The 18,071-nt window shown below is 50.8% G+C and overlaps 1 protein-coding gene and 1 long non-coding RNA gene across 3 annotated transcripts in view; both read left to right on the top strand.

Annotated features, from left to right (window-relative positions):
* The window catches only part of LOC148117962 (uncharacterized), a 78,412-nt gene extending 70,181 nt beyond the window's left edge, over positions 1 to 8,231 (top strand). The window contains exon 3 of the long non-coding RNA XR_015736428.1: positions 6,271 to 8,231. This is a non-coding gene — a long non-coding RNA (uncharacterized LOC148117962). The remainder of the gene's footprint in view (positions 1 to 6,270) is intronic.
* Positions 1 to 18,071, top strand: part of Cemip (cell migration inducing hyaluronidase 1) — a 143,571-nt gene that overhangs the window by 70,419 nt on the left and 55,081 nt on the right. The window contains exons 1-6 of one of the 2 annotated variants that reach the window (XM_087901595.1): positions 8,314 to 8,783; positions 8,947 to 9,056; positions 12,719 to 12,865; positions 13,358 to 13,496; positions 14,571 to 14,807; positions 15,969 to 16,148. In XM_087901595.1, coding sequence (XP_087757721.1) covers positions 8,737 to 8,783; positions 8,947 to 9,056; positions 12,719 to 12,865; positions 13,358 to 13,496; positions 14,571 to 14,807; positions 15,969 to 16,148 — 860 coding nt within the window. In that variant the 5' untranslated portion in view covers positions 8,314 to 8,736. Of the gene's footprint in view, positions 1 to 8,313; positions 8,784 to 8,946; positions 9,057 to 12,718; positions 12,866 to 13,357; positions 13,497 to 14,570; positions 14,808 to 15,968; positions 16,149 to 18,071 lie in introns of those variants that run through there. The other variant, XM_087901596.1, reaches the window with a different exon arrangement.

Consider the following 18,071-nt stretch of genomic DNA (forward strand, 5'->3'; position numbering starts at 1 on the left):
AAAATGTGCGGAGTGGCAGCTGGGGTGATAGAGGCAAACTGGAGGAACATTTAAATCAAGGAGGTAAATCACAGACTCCTAGGCTCACAGGGAGGTAGGCTGGGGCCTAATGCATCTGCTCTCTGGGAGCCCTGTGTGTCTTCTCATTCTCACTGATCCTGTGGTGCTGAGTCGGGTGGGCAGGGTCGTCTTCTTCCTTGATTTTTATCTCTCTCCCTTTCTTTTGGGAGTTGGGGTTTGCCTGACTGCAGGGGGCAAGCCAAGCCCCCAGGATTTGATAGTCTGAGAAAGCTAAAAATGTAATTTTTAAAATGTCAATGACGAGAGAAGTGGCCCTCTCTGGCACCGTACCCCAGCTTCTGAGGTGGAAGGCCAGCTCCTACCTACCTTTTCCTGTACTCTCTCCTGTTAACAATCTGGGTACATCAGGGGTTAGGACCCTGAGTAGCATGCTTACCACACTGCATTAAGCAGTCAGAACCGTTGTCTGGAACCCAGTGTGGGGATACCATTAGGTCATTTTATGTTTCCTCCTCATTCCATAAGCATCCTGCCTCAAGTTGCCCGTTCCTGCTGGCGGTCCTGGGGACAAGCTTGGAGGAAGCATTTCTTACTTAGAAGTACCTCTCAGCTCCTCAGTTAGTACCACCAGCCCACTACTGAGAGAGGGACCAGCCTACTATCCCCATTTAGCAATCCAGGTTGGCGGGTGAAACAAGCCAGACCTCGGTGATGGTGACACCGGAGGAGGGTCAACATCGGAGGAGGGTCACCCTGGACCTGCACTGTGCCACACACTGTAGGGGGATTATCTCACCACACCCGACAGCTCTGTAGCTCCCCATATTGAAGCTAACAGAACTGAAGCTCAGGTTGCTACAGGACTAAGTTCCCACTCAAGTGGCCCATCAGAGGCCTCTCTTTGAATTTATCTTGTAATGCACCGGGGAATGTCAGCACTTAGCCAACACCGTGCCAAACATTCACCAAGCTGACACCTAACGAATGGTTGACAAGTGTCTCTTTTTAACTAAATCAATAGCCTGCACACATCATAGTCACCTAGAGGACTTGTCACAGAAGGTTATGGGGACCCTACCAGCACAGTTTCTGATTGGATAGGTCTGTAGACTTGGAAGTAAGTGCTAGCACCCACACTGACCCACATCGTACTGTGAGTCCATTGCTCTAAAGAGACTCGTTGCTTCAGTATACATTGTCTGAATCACTAAGCCCCAAGACTGGAAACCCGAGCTGAGCATCAGTAAATTGTTCAGGTCTGGTGCTCACTGTGGCTGCCCCACCACACACAGCTGTAGGGTGCTTCACCTGCTTCCTGTTGCTAAGAAACTAAAGTCGGGGCTTGGGAAATAGCTCAGTTGGTAAAGTGCTTTTCACGTAAGCATGAAGACCTGAGTTCAGTCCCCAGAACTGGTGTAAAATGTTGGAAATAGTAGCACATAGCTGTAAGTCTAACACTGGGAAGGCAGAGGCAGAGAGATCCCTGTGACTCATTGGCCAGACAGTGTAGCCCAATTCTCGGCCAGTGAGAGACCTCGCCTCCGAAGGTAAAGCGGGTGGTGCTTGAGGAATGGCACGGGAGGTTGTGCTCTTGCCTTAACATTCTTGCATGCATTTACACACACACACACACACACACACAGAGAGAGAGAGAGAGAGAGAGAGAGAGAGAGAGACTGAATTTTTTTATTTCCCTTTTATTAAGTTGACACGGCCATATATGATGAGTAGATACTGGATTGGATAGAAAGCTCTAAACAGAAAAAGAAAAGAGAGTTGTCTCTTGCAGGGTAAAGGGTTCGCCTCAGGACCAACTAAGTCGCATTAAGCCGCTGCTCTTACTGCGAAGTATTTGCTTTGCTGAAGGGTTGTGTCCATCCTTTCAATGTTGGGCTTTCTGCTTAGTCTGTTGGGATTGGAGAGATCCCTGAAGACAGAGGTCTGGCTTACTTCTCCCTGCACCCTAATGAGCACCAAGGCCAGGAGCGCTTGCCTAAGGTCAGGTAGAGGGGAACAGGGTCCTAGAGCTGCTTTCCCCAGCCATGCCAGTAAAGGCTGGGAAGCCTCAACCATGCCTGGTGATGGGGTGGTGGGATGTGAGGAGCTGATGGTGCCGAGGACCACACAGGGGTCTTGATGCTGTGCTTAGGTGTGGGTGAGTTCATGGTGAGGATTCCAGCCATTGTTACATGTACCGCAGCACCCAGGCTTGGCTTCTGCAGGTGGCTCCAGTGGGAATTTCCCAGATCAAAGGAGATTCCTCCGGGGGAGGGAGCAAAGATGACATACGACTATCTGAGCTCCTGCAGGGCACCCAGGACTTGTGTTTACAATCCAAACTGTGGCTTGAGGGGGGGAATATCAGGGGAAAGGCATACACCCAGATTCCCTGGTGCCTCCTCCCTCCCAAGCAAAGAACAAGGTGGTTTGTGTATCGTCACTTGGATCCAAACATTCTCCATTAGGTACTGGGTCAGGCTTTTCCTTTATCTGATTCTGCTCAACGTAAGTAACCTCCTCCTACTCCGTGGGTCTCAGTTTGTCCTCCTGTAGAATGGAGAGAATGCGATTAAGCTAGATCCTTGCTACTCAGAACACAGCCCACCGCCCAGCCATGTTGGCCTCACTTGGAAGCTTACTAGCAAGGCTCAGTCAGAACCAGATATAGGCACATGTGTGCCATCCCAGCACGTGGAAGGACACATCATGACCTTGAGACTGGTTTGAGCTATATAGACCCCGTTTCTTCCCCCCGCCCCAAAAAACTGCTGAGTGATAGCACACACTTGCTCTAGCATTTAGGAGGTAGAGGCAAACAGACATTATAATCAAGGTCATCCTCTGATACACAGTGAATTTGAGGCCAGCCTGTTTATATACCAGACCTTATTTTAAAAAGAAAAGAAAAGAAAGAAAGAAAAGAAATGCAAAACCAACCTCCTCAGATCTGCCAGGTGAGCATCTGCTCATGGAGGAGTTGCCCTGGTAACAGGTACGCAGAGGGAAGTGCAGCTGGTGTCCCAGTCCCTTAGTCTTCTGTGGACTGTTTCTGGGGAAGAGCTTGGCTTGGCAGAGCCACAGGGGCTCTGGTCTTTGTGACAAGGAGGCAGGTCTCGGAAGGAACATGTCTGAGAGGCCAGCTTCATGGAGCAGCCTGCGGGATGCCCAGCGTCAGAGGTGAAGGGACAGGCACCTCTCTGAGGGGCAGGCTGGACTGCTGGACCCCAGGCTCCTTTGCACACATTTCATCAAAGTAGATTATAGCAATGAAGTGCTCTGAGAAGGGCACAGGGGAGCTCCAGACTAAGGGACTTCCCAGGGTCTCAACTTCCTGTTTCCCTGAGATTCAGATCAGGACTCCATCTGTTAACTCTCCCGTCTCCTTCTTTCTTAGGGTGCTGCTTCCAGACCAGGTGGCCAGGGAGATACATGTCACTGTCAGGAGAAACCTAGGCCTGGGTATAGAGCGGTTCCAACCAAGGAGCCGGGGGCTTGTTCCCTGACTCAAGATGTGGGGTGGCTCCCTTGGGATGTGTTGGAGAAGGGATCTGCTTTGTCATCTGTCTGAAGGGCTGTCTGCCCAATGGATGAAATCTCTTGGGTTCTGCATTTCAGTTTCGCCATGATTTTTGGTGGCTACTGTGACAGCCCGTGGGTGTCCAGAAAAGGTCTCAGCCAATATTACACAGGTGATCTGACACCTGGAGCCATAGTGAAGATATAGGGTTTTCAGGGAAAAAAAAGCTTGGTCTCATGACAGAAGCCAGAGACTCTCTGACCTTCAGAGTGTTGGTGGAGACATCTGCTCACCTCCCAAAACCTTGCTCGAGCTTGATTTCAGGGTCACAGTTCTGTCTCCAAGGGGCAGAGAGATGGTCCAGGCCAAGGATGTGAAAGAGAGAGACTTGGGGTAGTTATTGGGCCAGTTCAACAGAGTGGGAGCTAGAGTCTGACCCAGGAGTTCAAATCCTGGTGGAGCCACCTGGTGGCTCTCAACAGAGGCTCAATCTTATCTTAGGCCTGTGGGTGAGATTGTGCCTTTTAATGAGCTCTCCTGGGAGCCTGTGGACATACCAAGGTGTGAAGCACGCTGACTAGACAATGCCTTATGTTCCCACCAGCTCTTGTGTTCTGAGATCCCAGGCTTAGACTGCACGCACAGTCATTAGGAATCAGAAGCATAGCTCTGGAGGAGGGAGCTGACTCAGGACTTCACCGCCTCTCGACTATGCGATCTTAAGTAATACTACACTGTGTGCCTCAGTTTCCTCAACCATAACTAGACCTGGGACAGAGGGTGGTCGTGAGAGAGCACAGTGGTGACAATGGACAGGGAATTGGGCAGCGGTTGTGCCCAGCGGGAGCCACGTTCATGTCTCTTCTGATCGTTCGGGTGAGAAAACCCGGCTGCAGAAAAGGTGTCATTTCTTAAGGATGCGTATTTGCACGCTGGTGTATGTGTGTTTGCACGCTGGTGTGTGTGTTGGCTTGCTGCCACCGTAACAAGTACCCGTGATAAAATCAAGGGATAAAACATGGTGGGTGTATTTGGTTTCACAGTTGAGGAGGTTGTGGTCCATGATCACTTGGCTCCATGGCTTTGGGCTCCATGGTGAAGCGGCATGTCATGGCAGGACTATGCGGAGGGTGAAAACTTGCTTGGTTTATGACTAGCAGGCCCAAGAGAGAAGGGGAGACCCGTGTTTCTAATCCCCCTCCAGGCCACACCCCCAAGGGTTTAACTCCACCTTTTAAAGGTTCCATGACATGTAGTGACAAGATGAGGGCTTAGCCGTAAACACTGGAGTTCTTTGCTGTCCTGACAAAGTTCCTGCTGGAATTCACTTCCTCAAAATTCCAGAGGCTGGAATCTGTGTTCAAGGGGCGCAAGGTGGCAGATCAAGGACTTCTTGGGGACCCTCTCCATGGCTTGATCACCACCAGTTTCTGCTTGGCAGGGCAGTCCTCTCCCGTTTGTCTTCTTGAGAGTAATGTACCTGCCTCCGGTTTCTCTTCCGATGTCACCCAAGCACCAGAGACCTGGGAACTCGTGGGGGCTTGTTTGTTTGTTTTTAAGTTTTATTCATTTTTACTGGGGCAACAGCCATAGCGTATATATGGAGGTCAGAGAACTTTCAGGAGTCTGGTCCTCCCCTGCTACCTTGAGATGAAAAGTCTCTCTTGTTTCTGCTACAGGACTATGTATTCCAGGCCAGCTGGCCTGCGAGCTTCTAGGCAATTATCTCTCCACCTCCCTTATTGCTGCAGGCTCGCGTGGCAGACACTTTTACCTGCTTAGCTAACTCACTGGTCTCGTGAGCAGGTGTGTTCTAAACCCGATGTCCTGTCACCCCTCGCAGCTGAAGTCCAGAGTGTGCGAAGTATGACTGCTCCCCCTTTCAATGAGAGAACCAGGGAGGCAAGGGCACACTGAGCGGCCTGCTTAAAACCGCACAGCCTAGCTGAGGGGCTCTACAACTGGAACTCAAACCCAGATTTTGAGGACCAGTCTTCCAGGCACCTCCCGCCAGCTACTGAGTGTCCCTGCAGGGAGTCACTCCCAGTGCGTCCATGCTGACCTCAGATCAAGCCCAGTGCTTTATGGTCTTCAAGGGGTGCACGTAGTCTGCTCGTAATGGCCCTGCGGTTTGACGCTATACCGTTTCATTTCTCTGAACTCAAAGAATGAGAAGAACTCTGTGTCTGGGACCTGAGGAAGGCTCTGGCCACCCCGTTCCTGATCACCCTGCCTTCTTGCTCATCTTGTTAACTCAGTCTTGTCTAGGGTTTGGCTGAGTAACCCGGTGGTATAGTCCCCGCTGTTCCGTCCCCGCCCCTGCATCGAGATGTCCCCTGGCTCACTCTGGGTGCCTCAGCTTCAGCAGACCCTCCTCTCTGCTTATCCTTATGGAATCTATGTAGAAAGTCCAGTCTCCTGCAGCAGGAACTCCCATCCCTGGGAGCTGGGAAACCACAGGACACAAGTGTGTCCATGAATACTGCCACTCTGGACACCACAGGATCTTTTTTTTAAAAAAAATAATATTTTATTTATTTGTTTTTATTTGATGAATATTGGTGCTTTTGCCTGAATGTATATCTGTATGAGGGTGTTGGCACCCCTGGAACTGGAGTTTCAGATGGTGTTGAGTTGCCATGTTGGTGCTGGAAGAGCAGCCCGTGCTCTTAGCTGCTAAATCATCTCCCCACTCCAGCCCTGGATCTTTTAACACGCTGCTTTCTCTACAGGTGACAACCTGGGACTCCAGGACAGCCACAGAAGGATGAGCAAAGCCCCTGTACCTGGGAGTCACAGACACGCTTGCTCCTCCGTTGATGCCTGAATCTCCAGGGCTGGTATGGCATCTGGACTTGGGAACACCGCACATCTGGAAGCTTGGCCTGTTACTGTGAAGACGTACAATGGCCTGGAGTGCAGGTCTCCCAAGGAAGGATGTGATTCTTCTTACACGCCGATGGAGTTCCCACACCCTTGAGAGGACAAAGCCAGCTGAGCCCATCATGACCAATGTCCCAGCAACCCTTTAGCCTGACCAGGGCAGGGTTAGCTGGCCTGCAGCTGCTGGCTGTCCCCAGAAGTCCCAAGCATCATTCCCCATGAGCCGTTCTAATGCCTTCCACAGCCAAAACCTGCTTCAAGCCTGTCTCATCAACCAAGAAGCTGAATTCCCACCCTGCTGCCAGAAGTTTCAGATGAACATACTATCCTTCTAGGTGAACGGTTCCCGAGAATGACTTAGGTGTCCGTAGGGTCTGCTGCAGCTGGACTGTGTCCAGGTCCTGAGACCCTCCCTGTACAGAAAAGCTTGAAGGCTGTGCACCCCGGCATGGGGCGGCTCTGGGCACAGGGACCTCTCTCCACTTCCTGTGGCTCAGACACTGGCGAGGACACATCTGAGGTCTAATGTCAGGATGCTGGGCATCCCTCCCTTCTGTTGGAAGTGTCCTTACATTCATCCATGAAGCGAAACGACCTTTGCCACATGACCTCAGAGGGGCTTGGGCTCTGTGCAGAAGGCTGAGATCCTCACAAGTTCAGCCGGGGGAGTAGATCCCCCACCTGCCTCCCACCTTGTGCTGTTGCCCCAGATTCCATCACAGTGTGAGGGTACCAGTGTCCAGGTCCAGCTTCCCTGGAGGAGGTGTCACAGTGAGCATATGAGGCTCTTCGGCAGCCGATGGCAAGCTACCTTTGACCTTTCCTTTTTTCTAAGTTAGCTGAGACCTGAGAAGAGGGCTGTGTCTCTCCACCCCAGCCCCAGCCCCAGCCCCAGCCCGAGGCCTGGATGCACTGCCTCCTTCCATCCCTCTTCATCTTCTACAGCAGTCCTCCCTGGGAGCCATGGGAACTGTGGCCTCCCAGGTACCAGAGACAGGTGCCTCTGTTGTTTTGGCAGAGCCAGCCCCGGTCAGGCGGGAGCTGGAAGAGGACACTCGGGCTTTGATTCTGAGCGGCTCCTTACTCCCCAGCCCTCCTCCCAGCCCACCTGTGCCTATCCCTCCTCTGCCTGCCTCGGTTCGCTGAGTTGGCACAAAGAGCTTCCCTGGGCCTCAGGTCAGGGGCATCAGATTAGCTACCCAGCAGGCCTGAGAGGCGGAGCTCTGGGATCCACTTTCTCGGAATAAAGTCTGCTTGTTCTAGGCACAGTCACAGGTCTATTGGGAAGGACAAGGGGAGATGGCTCAGAAACTAGGGTTACCCTCTCCCGAAGCCCAGGTGTGGAAATACAAAAACAGCCAATCTTTCTATGTGTTGCTAAAACCCCCTTCCTGGTGTTTATCCAATCCCACAGCCACCTGCTGTGTGAGCAAACAGTAAAATAAAGAAATCACAGCGGATCCATTAAAAACACAAGCTTAATAAAATAGAAATTAAAGTGTCTCCCTAGCAGAAGATATAATAATAGGTCTGTTATCCAGAGTTACTTCTGCCCCAGAGTTCTTTGCCATTTACATCACCGTTCTCAGTGCTTGGTTCCTACTACATGGTGTGAGAGAGTTACTGGGGGTCCAGTCATCGTATTGGAATCGCAGCCAGCAGAAAGGCGGAAGGGAGGAGGGAAGGAAGGAATGGAGGAGGGAAGGAAGGAAGGAAAGGGAAGGAAGAAAGGAAAGAAGAAAGGAAAGAAAGAAGAAAGAAGAAGGAAGGAAGGAAAGAAGGAAGGAAGGAAAGAAGGAAGGGAAGGAAGGAAAGAAGGAAGGGAAGGAAGGAAAGAAGGAAGGAAGAAGGAAGGAAAGAAGGAAGGAAGGAAGGAAGAAGGAAGAAAAGAAGGAAGGAAGGGAAGGGAAGGAAGGCCTTTTTTTCTTTCCATTAAGGGCACTGACTGAAAGTCTGCTTTATTGGTTGAACTTACTCCCAGGGCCTCAAGGAAACTGAAGAGCATGCTGGCTATTCTAGGTGACCAGGCACCAGATAAAAACCAGGGGTTCTATTGCTGGACAAAGAGAAGACAGATGAGTAGCGTGCACTGACAATGTCAATTTCAAAGTCAGCTCATCTACTACATCCCTGATGAGGTAACCAGGTCCAGAGAAGGCCACACGCCAGCCGAGATCACACAGCCAGCCTCTGTATAGCACTGGGTTGCCAATTTGCGCTTAGTCTCTCTTGTTTCTCGGCTACATAGAAAGGCTCCATGCCAAAGGGAGGGAGCTCGAGGAGCACTTAGCTCAGAGCTGCAGGACAGGGGCAGAATGGTGACCGAGTTGGCGTGTCCAGATCTGCCTGGCCCTGAGTCATGGTAGGTGAAGAACTATTCACAAGGTCTTCACTCTGGGCCCATGGGATGTGCCTCTCCTGATGTCCTGCCGTGTCCCTGCCTCCGGCCTCTGTATGGGTGACTCTCTGTCTCCTGTTGGTGCTTCCTGCAGGGATGCAGTTCTGACCCTGTGCTTCCATTTCAGGGAGCATGCTGTCGGACTGAAGGCTGCTGGGAGGCACCATGTCTCCCTTAAGGTCGTGCTGGCCATGAACTGGCTCCTCCTAGTTGACTTCTCGGGGGCCACATCGGCAGGTGAGATTCCACAAGACCCAGACCTCCCTCAGTTACAGTCAGGCTGCTGGGAGAGGGAGATCACGGGGCGTCTCTGGGGTAGGATCCTTGTCGAACACCATGGTTGCCGGCAAGCCTCATCCTGTCCCAGGTTTTTTTTAGGAAATGACAGACTGGTCTAGAATCGTCCCAGGTTGCAAGCTCAGCGTCTGCCCGAGTTCCATTGCAAGTGCACCTGGTTGGGAGGGTCTCCACGGAGCTGAGACTCACCTGACAGAGTACCTATCTCCCCCGTGCTGGACAATTGGGAAAGGGAGACACTGTTGTAAGATATTTTGAATTTTTAAAAGAGAACAGAAATTTGGAGTTTTATAGAAAAAAAATCTCCCTTTTAAATGTGACCTGATAACATGAAATTTAAAAACTGTCCAGGAGAGTAAGGGGAGGGGCAAGGGGGCATTCAACTGGTATTCAGCTTTCTATCTCTGTCTGGGCTACTCGGCTGCAGAGCTCAGCACCCCTGCCCACTTCATGTCATCTGACCAGGATCTGGGCCCCATGAAGTCATCAGTCGCAATGCTCTGAGAAAGGGTTAAGTTATGCTTTCTTTTTGTTGTTTTGATTGTTTTACATACACCTATGAAGACCTCACAAAATATACATACATACATACATACATGTGTAGACAATACATACATACATATATTAGGACCTCATAAGATAGCCCTGGCTGGCTTTAAGTTCATAGATCCGTCTGTCTCTGCCCCTGGAGTTCTGGTCTCAAGGCTATGCACCTACTATACCCACTTGTTTGTTTTTGAGACAGTTTCTCTTTCAGTATGATTCAGGCTAGTTTCGAACCTGCCATCTTCCTGTCTTGATCTCCCAGTGCTAAGGCTAGAGACATGTGCCCCAGCACCCTACAGAGATCCGTTTTACTATCTCAATACTGTCAACTTTGTCTTTAAGTAATTTGAATTTTTTTCTTGTGTGTGAGTTTTTTTTTTCCTCCTTGTGGTGCTAAGCAAGCGATCTTTACGTGATTTTAAATTAAGATTAGAAGCACAGGACACTTCAGCCAGGCTACAGGAAACAGCCATTCAATAACTGGCACCTTCAGCAGGACACGGGAGGCACAGACACAAAGCTTAGAAACGGGACGGAGATTTAATAACACTACCGTGGCCACCATGCTCATCTTAAAATGCCATGATTATTCACCAAGTCTTAAGTTTTTCCGTAATAAAGGACCTCACACTGGACTCTATTGCTTGCCAGCCTACTGGAGGAAGGAAGCGTTCTACCTCCACTGTGGATTCTTACAAAACCTTCTCAATTCTTGGTTGAAGTAGCAAGTAGGCACCATGTCAGTGTTCAGTGCCCGAGTTCATCCATCTGCTCGTTCAGTTAATAAGGCCAAAGTGGGTGCTGTCTCCAGCCAGAAGTTGCACTTCGGTTTATCTTTTGGGTGATTCGACCTGGAGAGGAATATTCAGATACTTCCTGGGTGTCTTCTCCAACACGCCAGTTTTACACACACACCCTTGGGGAGGGAGATGTGCCCTCTCTGGAGCCCTGTAGTCCGTGTTCTCTGAGAGAAGTCGAAATCACCTTTGCCACTCATGCTTCAAGTAGCTGCAGCCTGCATTCCCTCACAGTCTGCTTCCCGAGGCCTCTGCCCTAGTCAGAGAGATCAGCGTGTTGCCATGGTGACGATTCAGGGCCGGCACAGATGATTTTCAGCTGTGCGCTGATCCACATGTCTGAATACTCAGCTTCCACAAAGGAGGGTCCGCCAAATCCAGTCCTGGAAGTCTTCTGTCTTAGCCACAGTCTCGGAGCTTCTGAAGAGTGGGGTTCATGCTCCCGATGAAGGGCAAGCCTGTGGGACCAGGCCCAACAGAGGCAGGCCGAGATGCAAAGTTTGCTGCAAACTCGTATTCCTGGACAGAGAAGGGCCGTGGGCTTGGCTTGGAAGTGAGGCAGTGAGACCTGAGGCGCTGTTCAGTTAGCGGGGAGCCCATCCTCCCCAGGAGGCACTTGGGCTGCACCGTGGGCACTCCAGGTGGCCACGTTTGTTCTCTACCCTCTGGGAATTGACTCCTTGAGACTGACTCCCGTGTCCAGGGCCAGATGAAAGGCTGCTAGGGATTCTTGACTATCCTGTTTAGAGAAAAGCCTAGGTGTGGGATGCAGCCCCCCAGCTCTCAGGGCTTTGAGCAGCAGCATGAGCAGTCTACATCAGGGCAGGGAGCTGCCCAGCCATTCCACAGGCCGGCAGAGCTCGTCTCTCCAGCCAGCAGCGAAGCCTGCATCTGTTTCTCATGTTGTTAGGACTTGATCCTCAGGACCTAGATTCGCTACCTCACTGAAACCACACAGATGTGCAGTTCCCACCGGCAGGGACGGGAATGGAATCAAAGGTGGCTGCTATGCCCCTGGGAGAGAATGTGGGGTATGGGGATCAGCACTCCCACAGAAAACTAGGGCTCGGTGGAAGCCTATGTGGTCCCCATCTAGTGCTGTTGAGTGTAGATAAGGGCACGTCTCCCTCCAGGCTCTCCTCCACTATGGCTGCTATGATTACCTTCGTGCATAACTGAAGAAGAATCGGATGCCTCAGAGCATTGCTTGCCATGGCACTGGTTCTGGTCCCGTGTTGTGGACGTGACTCTTGCACCGACTTTCCCTGCAGGATGCAGAGATTCTAACTTCCCTGCACCGTGGAGCTTGCTTCCAATCCTGATACCTGCCCTGGTTCCCCACCTGAACCCTTTCCGTTTGTGGGCTCACCTAAGCCTTACCTCCATTGCCCCACCCACTCGATGTTACTTTTAATTCTCCTGATGTATTCTTTATAATCTAATCGCCGAGAAAATGAAAATGGTCTCTTGTCACTTTGCCCGTTCCCCCTGCTTCTCTTTCCATAGGGTGGCTCACCAGGCTCCTAGGACAGAGATGTCTCTTTGCATCTTCCACGGCACAGACCTGGAACAGATCCCTAGCAAATCTTGTAAAAATCCAGACGTCTCCCCAGTTGTACTAAACACTCTGGCTCTTGAGATCACTGCATGCACGCTGGCCACTTTTGGCTTCAGACTGCCTTGGGACTTGTGGGGCAGAGGAAGCTCAGCCTGTCCTCAGAACAACAGAAGGTGGCTCTCTATCCTAGGGAGTCCATACAATCTGCAAAACATCATCTTCCTCAGCTCCTGGAGTTCAGAACAGAAAGAATAAGACTGCCTTGGGCAAGCGTAGTAGCTGCCCTGGCCTTAGGCTGCGCCAGAGCCAGTATCTCTTGTAGGATTGCTGTTTATGTCATTTGGTGTCACATGCCTACAAAGAACATGTCCAGTGGTGAGGGTTAGTGCCCTGAGAGGAGCCTACAGCATGACATCCCTACCAGGCAAAAAAGTCCCACATCTGGCAAATGGGAAGCTAAATCAGAGAAGGAAGGGGGCTGTCCAGAGTCACGTGACAAAGTCATGAAAAGCGTGGACCCAAACCCCAGGGTACCTGCCTCCCAGATGAGAGCATCTCTCTAGTATCTAAGGACTCGCTTCCAAACCTGGTAGAGAAGAAATGGGTGCTGTGGAAATGTTCTTGCCCTACCCACCCACTTATTATCCTTCACTTGGGGACACTTGTGAGTTTGACTGGTGGCATATCATTGTCTTGGGTAGGGGCAGCTGAATGTCCTGACCGGAACCCTGACCTGCAGCCTTGGAGCCCGGGTCATGACCGAGACCATCACGTACACATTGGTCAGGGCAGGAGTCTATTGCTCACCTCCTCCGCTACCGTCCACTCCATCACCATCTCGCAGGGAGGTAAGTTGTTCTGTCCGCCCCACCACCTGGAGCCCTGCACATGGCTCTACCTGGCCAGGAGCTGAGACAGGCAGAACAAATGTTCCATGCGTCAGGTTCAGGTCAGAGCGCCTGGAGATCTGAGATGGCCATCGACTCGGAGCGCTGAGAAATGGTCTTATCAAAGGTCTCATCTTGGGGACAGGAAAGAGCGTTTAAAATGACAGCTCTCTTAGGTGCTCTGAAGGCGCCTGTTATTCTCACCCTGGCTTGCCTGATAATTGAACTCGGCATGCGGAACCATGGCAATGAACCAGATGACCACTGGATATATCTTGCAAAGCAGATGATGGAGAAAAGTAACTTCCACAAGACAAGCGGGCATAGGCGTGCAGAGAAAATGGACCCCTTGGCCCGCCTAGAGGAATGAGGTGCAGGGAACCTTCTCTGGGTTCCGCTCTAACAGTACCTAGGGTTCTTGTCTGCTCAGACCTCCCTGTTCTCTCTCTTCAGGCAAGCTTGTCATCAAAGACCACCATGAGCACATCGTGCTGCGTGCCCGGCACATTCTGATCGAGGATGGTGGAGAGCTGCATGCTGGGAGTGCCCTCTGCCCTTTCGAGGGAAATTTCAGTATTGTGCTGTATGGAAGGTGGGATGGCCTCACTCGGGGTTCAAACGCTGCTCTTGAGGCTGACGGGAAAGAGGTTTTCCAATGGAGAGGGAGGGGGAGAGGTCTTGACTTCTCGAGCGGACAGGAACCACCGTTGTGTCCCACTAGACTGTAACCGTGAACAAGATAGATGTGAAGTGGTGAAGTGGGTGAGCATCGTGGTGTGGATGGAGCGTGGATGAAGCAGCTGTATCACAGAAGCTGCTGGCAGCAGCTTTCCGGTCTTTCCATGACCCTGAAAGAGGTTGCTTAGTGCTGGAAGGACAGTGTGCCATGCTTCGTAGCGAGGTGTGAACAAATACCATTCACCAAGGACAGACCAGAGAAATTATTCTACTCAAGTCTAGCTTGGGGGAACCTCTAGGTTTATTGGGGTTACTTATAGAGCATAGGTGACTCAGAGTAACTGCATCACCTAAAAGCCACAACAGCATGGGTACTGACTCATGAAAGCTACAACCATGGAGCTTCCAACCCAACAGGCAGGCAGTTCCACAGGAGAGTAATGTTCACCTCAACAATTGTTTATGGCGTGTGTCTCACCATTGCAAGGGACCCTTCTGAGCCTTCTGGCTTCCCTTAGGTTTCTGGGTCTTAGGAGCACTGCTCACTCTCCTGGAGGGGATGCTTCCATTTGGAGAAAACAGGCACAATAAGACACAGGAATTTTCCCCATGGCTTTCCCTTCTGGCTGTGACCCCTTTTTAAGCTATTGAAAGTTCTAAGACATGGTAGCCAAGCATGTTTGAGTGTAGGCAGGCACACGGTGAAAGTACCTGTGATTCTACAACCAATAAGGGCTGAGACAGAAACAGCACGGAAGAATGTGGCCTTGACCAGTGTCTGCTAAGCACTGCTACCCTGGGTGCTCACTGTTGCTCTGTTTTGGGAAGGTCAGCTTGCTAATGCTTTTCTGCAGACCTAACGTCATCACCAAAAATGCAACTGGCTTTCTGAGACCATAGTGGGAATCAGGGAACAGTGACAGTCCCCTTGGGGCTCAGCATCTTGCAGAGACTAACTAAGCGCTGGCTAACCGCTTTTCTCTTACAGGGCTGATGAAGGCATTGAGCCGGACCCTTACTATGGCCTGAAGTACATCGGAGTGGGCAGAGGAGGCACTCTTGAGTTGCACGGACAGAAAAAACTCTCCTGGACATTCCTCAACAAGACCCTTCGTCCTGGAGGCATGCAGGAGGGAGGATATTTTTTTGAAAGGAGCTGGGGTCACCGTGGAGTCATTGTTCATGTCATTGACCCCAAATCAGGCACGGTCGTCCATTCTGATCGGTAAGGTTGACTTTCATGCACTCACTTGTTCAGGCTCTCTCCCAGCTGGGGGGCTTCCCTGGGGACTGGCATGCAGTCCGTGAGAGGCAAGGACGGGGGTCCTGCTCTGGAGAGGTGCCTTCCTCTCCAGGTATTTGCACAGCAAAGCTGAATTTAACATGAATGTGTGCAAGTACGCACACACACACACACACACACACACATATACACACAACCTGTAGTAAGAGATGATCAATTTTATAACATCATTCTTTTAATAAACCAACCATGTTGTTTAAATGGATGTTAAAACTCTTGTTTAAAGGATGAGCTTCTTGATTGAAATTCTTAGTAGAGTAAAGCAAAATGTTTTTAAAAAGAGAATGCAGGGGCTAGAGAGATGGCTCAGTGGTTAAGAGCATTGCCTGCTCTTCCAAAGGTCCTGAGTTCAATTCCCAGCAACCACATGGTGGCCCACATGCTGCCCTCTTCTGCCCTGCAGACATACAGTACACAAAGACAGAATATTGTATACATAATAAATAAAAAATAAATATTAAAAAAAGAGAGAATGGATGAGGAAAAGGCAGAAAGGCAGCAAGCAGTGTTCACATGGTTAAGAGTCTGTCACCACTGCAGTATGAGTCAGAGGTGACAGTTTAATGACGCTGACATACACAGGAGCTGCTCCAGCAAGGGAGACACTGCATGAGACAGTCACGCTGCCATTCCCGAGGACTTTGGAGGAGTTGCCTCGGTCTGGATTGGAGATAGAAATCCCTGCTACTCTAAGTGTCTGGGTCTCCTCATGTCAGTTCCTTCCAAGAGACATGAGCTGCTACCCCCAGGAGGAAGGGGGACATTAAAAGCCTGAGCCCCAAGCATGTGACTTATGTGACTTATCCTACACCCCAGAGCCCAAGCTCTCCAACACTGTGGTTATTTCTGAGGCGTTTTACCCGGTGAATGGCCACATCAGACCCCTCCTTCTTGGGAATTGGTACAGCAAGCCAAACACCCACACTTGCTTGCTCTGCAAAGACGGCTTCTTTGTTACAGACTTGAGTCCTCAAGGACTTTGGAAGGCATCTCCGTTGCTAAAACGGACGTGTCCTTAGGTCTCTGTGTCCATTAGACTGCCAACAGGACTAGCCACATCTTTACTGTCTCTCCCCTTTGCAGGTTCGACACCTACAGATCCAAGAAAGAGAGCGAACGTCTGGTCCAGTATTTGAATGCGGTGCCTGATGGCAGGATCCTTTCTGTCGCAGTGAATGATGAAGGCTCGAGGAACCTGGATGACACAGCCAGGAAGGCAATGACCAAACTGGGCAGCAAGCACTTCCTACATCTTGGATTTAGGTACGGTCCATCACTTGTGGTCTCCACCGAACTGACCAGAGTGTTTGTCTCCAGCTCCACATGACTCTGAATGCCGGCACTGAGGCACATAGGCACACCGCTCCTCCACTCTGGGTGTAGTTCAAAGAGCTGTGTCCAAAGGAAGCTTGAGTTTCCTTACAGGAACGTCCCCCTATTGTAATGCATGGGTTCCTATATGGACTGCCGTCAGTCAGTCACTGACAAGCACTCAGCGCCCTAAGTGAGAAATGGGCAGTAAGAGTCCTGCTGGGCAGTTAAGGGCTGTTTACCCTTTCAGGGTTCGTGTAGTTCCTCTGGAACTGGCAGACAGCAGTTTAGGGATTATGCAAAGTATCTCCACCCAGCTAAATACCCGAGGGAAGGGAGCCTTTCTGACAAGTTCCGGTATGTGTCCTACTTGCTATGGATTATAAGATCACACCTAATATTGGCATGAGCAACACATGGACAACTGCAAGAAGTCACTTGGTACACAAAGACCACATCTTCTGATCCTGTAAGCTGATTCTAAGTTGAGATGCTCTGCCCCCAAAGCTGTTAGAGAGTATGATTCCCAATCTCCAGATAAGGACAAAGTCAGAGATGATCAGAGCCTTCTCTAGCCTGCAAAGTAATATAACTGGCTGGACAGAGATCTTCTGGGTTGGAAGGGACACCCCAGGTGCTAGGCCGTGTTCTCTGGATGCAGCTTCTGGAAGGGCAACTGGGGCAGGAAACGCAAGCAGCCAAATATGACAGTGATATCTTGGGATGGCAGGGCTCCTTTGTCAGCCAACGCCAAACACGCTTTCGTTTCACCACACCATAAACCCAAAAGTCAAGTTATTCATTTACGCTGCTTTGAAAGGAGTGGCTACTGAAGGGCCTCATCAGAAGAAGGTTGTGGTGGCTCGTAGCCCAAGGCCAGGTTCCTGATGACTGGCTTTGAGTCTGTCCTGCATTGCCACTGAGGTGTGACCACAGGCAAGTGACTCATCCTCTTTGCTTAATTCTTGCATCTGTAGAATCGGGTGTCTCCGGATCTGTCTTCAAAGGATGCTGGGAGAGGTTTCATGGGGTGATATGAATAATGTAGTTGTCACCCTGCCTGGCACAGTTTGTGATTGTTCTGTCCCTACAAACGAGAGCCTCTGGAACAATGGGAACCTCCACGTTTCCTCCCGGCCACAGCAAGCAGGAATTACATAGAACTGCCCCTCTTTGTAGGTTTGAGTAGTTAGAGCTGAGCATCTAAAAATCAGCAGTTGGACCGGGAGTGGTCCCCTTCATTTGTTGGTGTGGGAAATAGTGAGTCCCACCGACTCACTTGGCCGGGTCTCCTGAGCTTGCATGAGCAGATGGGGATGAATGGTTACCCATGACAGAGCACAAGATAGCAGGCAAGGGGGGCTGAGCGCAGGATCACAGCTGGGAGGAGGCCAAGACGGTGCCGCGAGTGAGCATGTGGCTCTCGTGAGGAGCGAGGGAAGACGGAGCAGGGATATGCATGAGAGGGGTGCAGGAGAGACAGGCTGCAGGGTTAGCATTGGGGCGGGGGTGGTCAATGGCTCTGTGCTGATGCTGAGGGCAATGGGAAACCAGTTAAAGACTTAAGTAAGAGCACAACATGGCTGAATCCTCAACCTGAGCATGGGTCAGGAATGACTCCCCAAGACAGGAGGTCCAAGTGAAATCAAAAGCTTCTCACTCCAAGATCTTTCTTTTCACTTTGTTCTGCAAAGGTAGCTGCTGCCTTCTCAGGGGATGGGGGTTTTCAGCAAGAGCCTGGTTCTCAGAAGAAAGGCAGACTGATCTCACTGTGTTAAGTTTGACATGCTGCAGGGTCTCCCTAAGGAAACAGAAGCCATAAGAATCCAAATAGTTCAGCCTGAATTATTTTATGCTAAGTCTCATGAAGTGGAG

This window comes from Myodes glareolus, chromosome 24 (genome assembly GCF_982192425.1).
Source record: "Myodes glareolus chromosome 24, mMyoGla1.1, whole genome shotgun sequence".
NCBI classification, from domain to species: Eukaryota; Metazoa; Chordata; class Mammalia; order Rodentia; family Cricetidae; genus Myodes; species Myodes glareolus.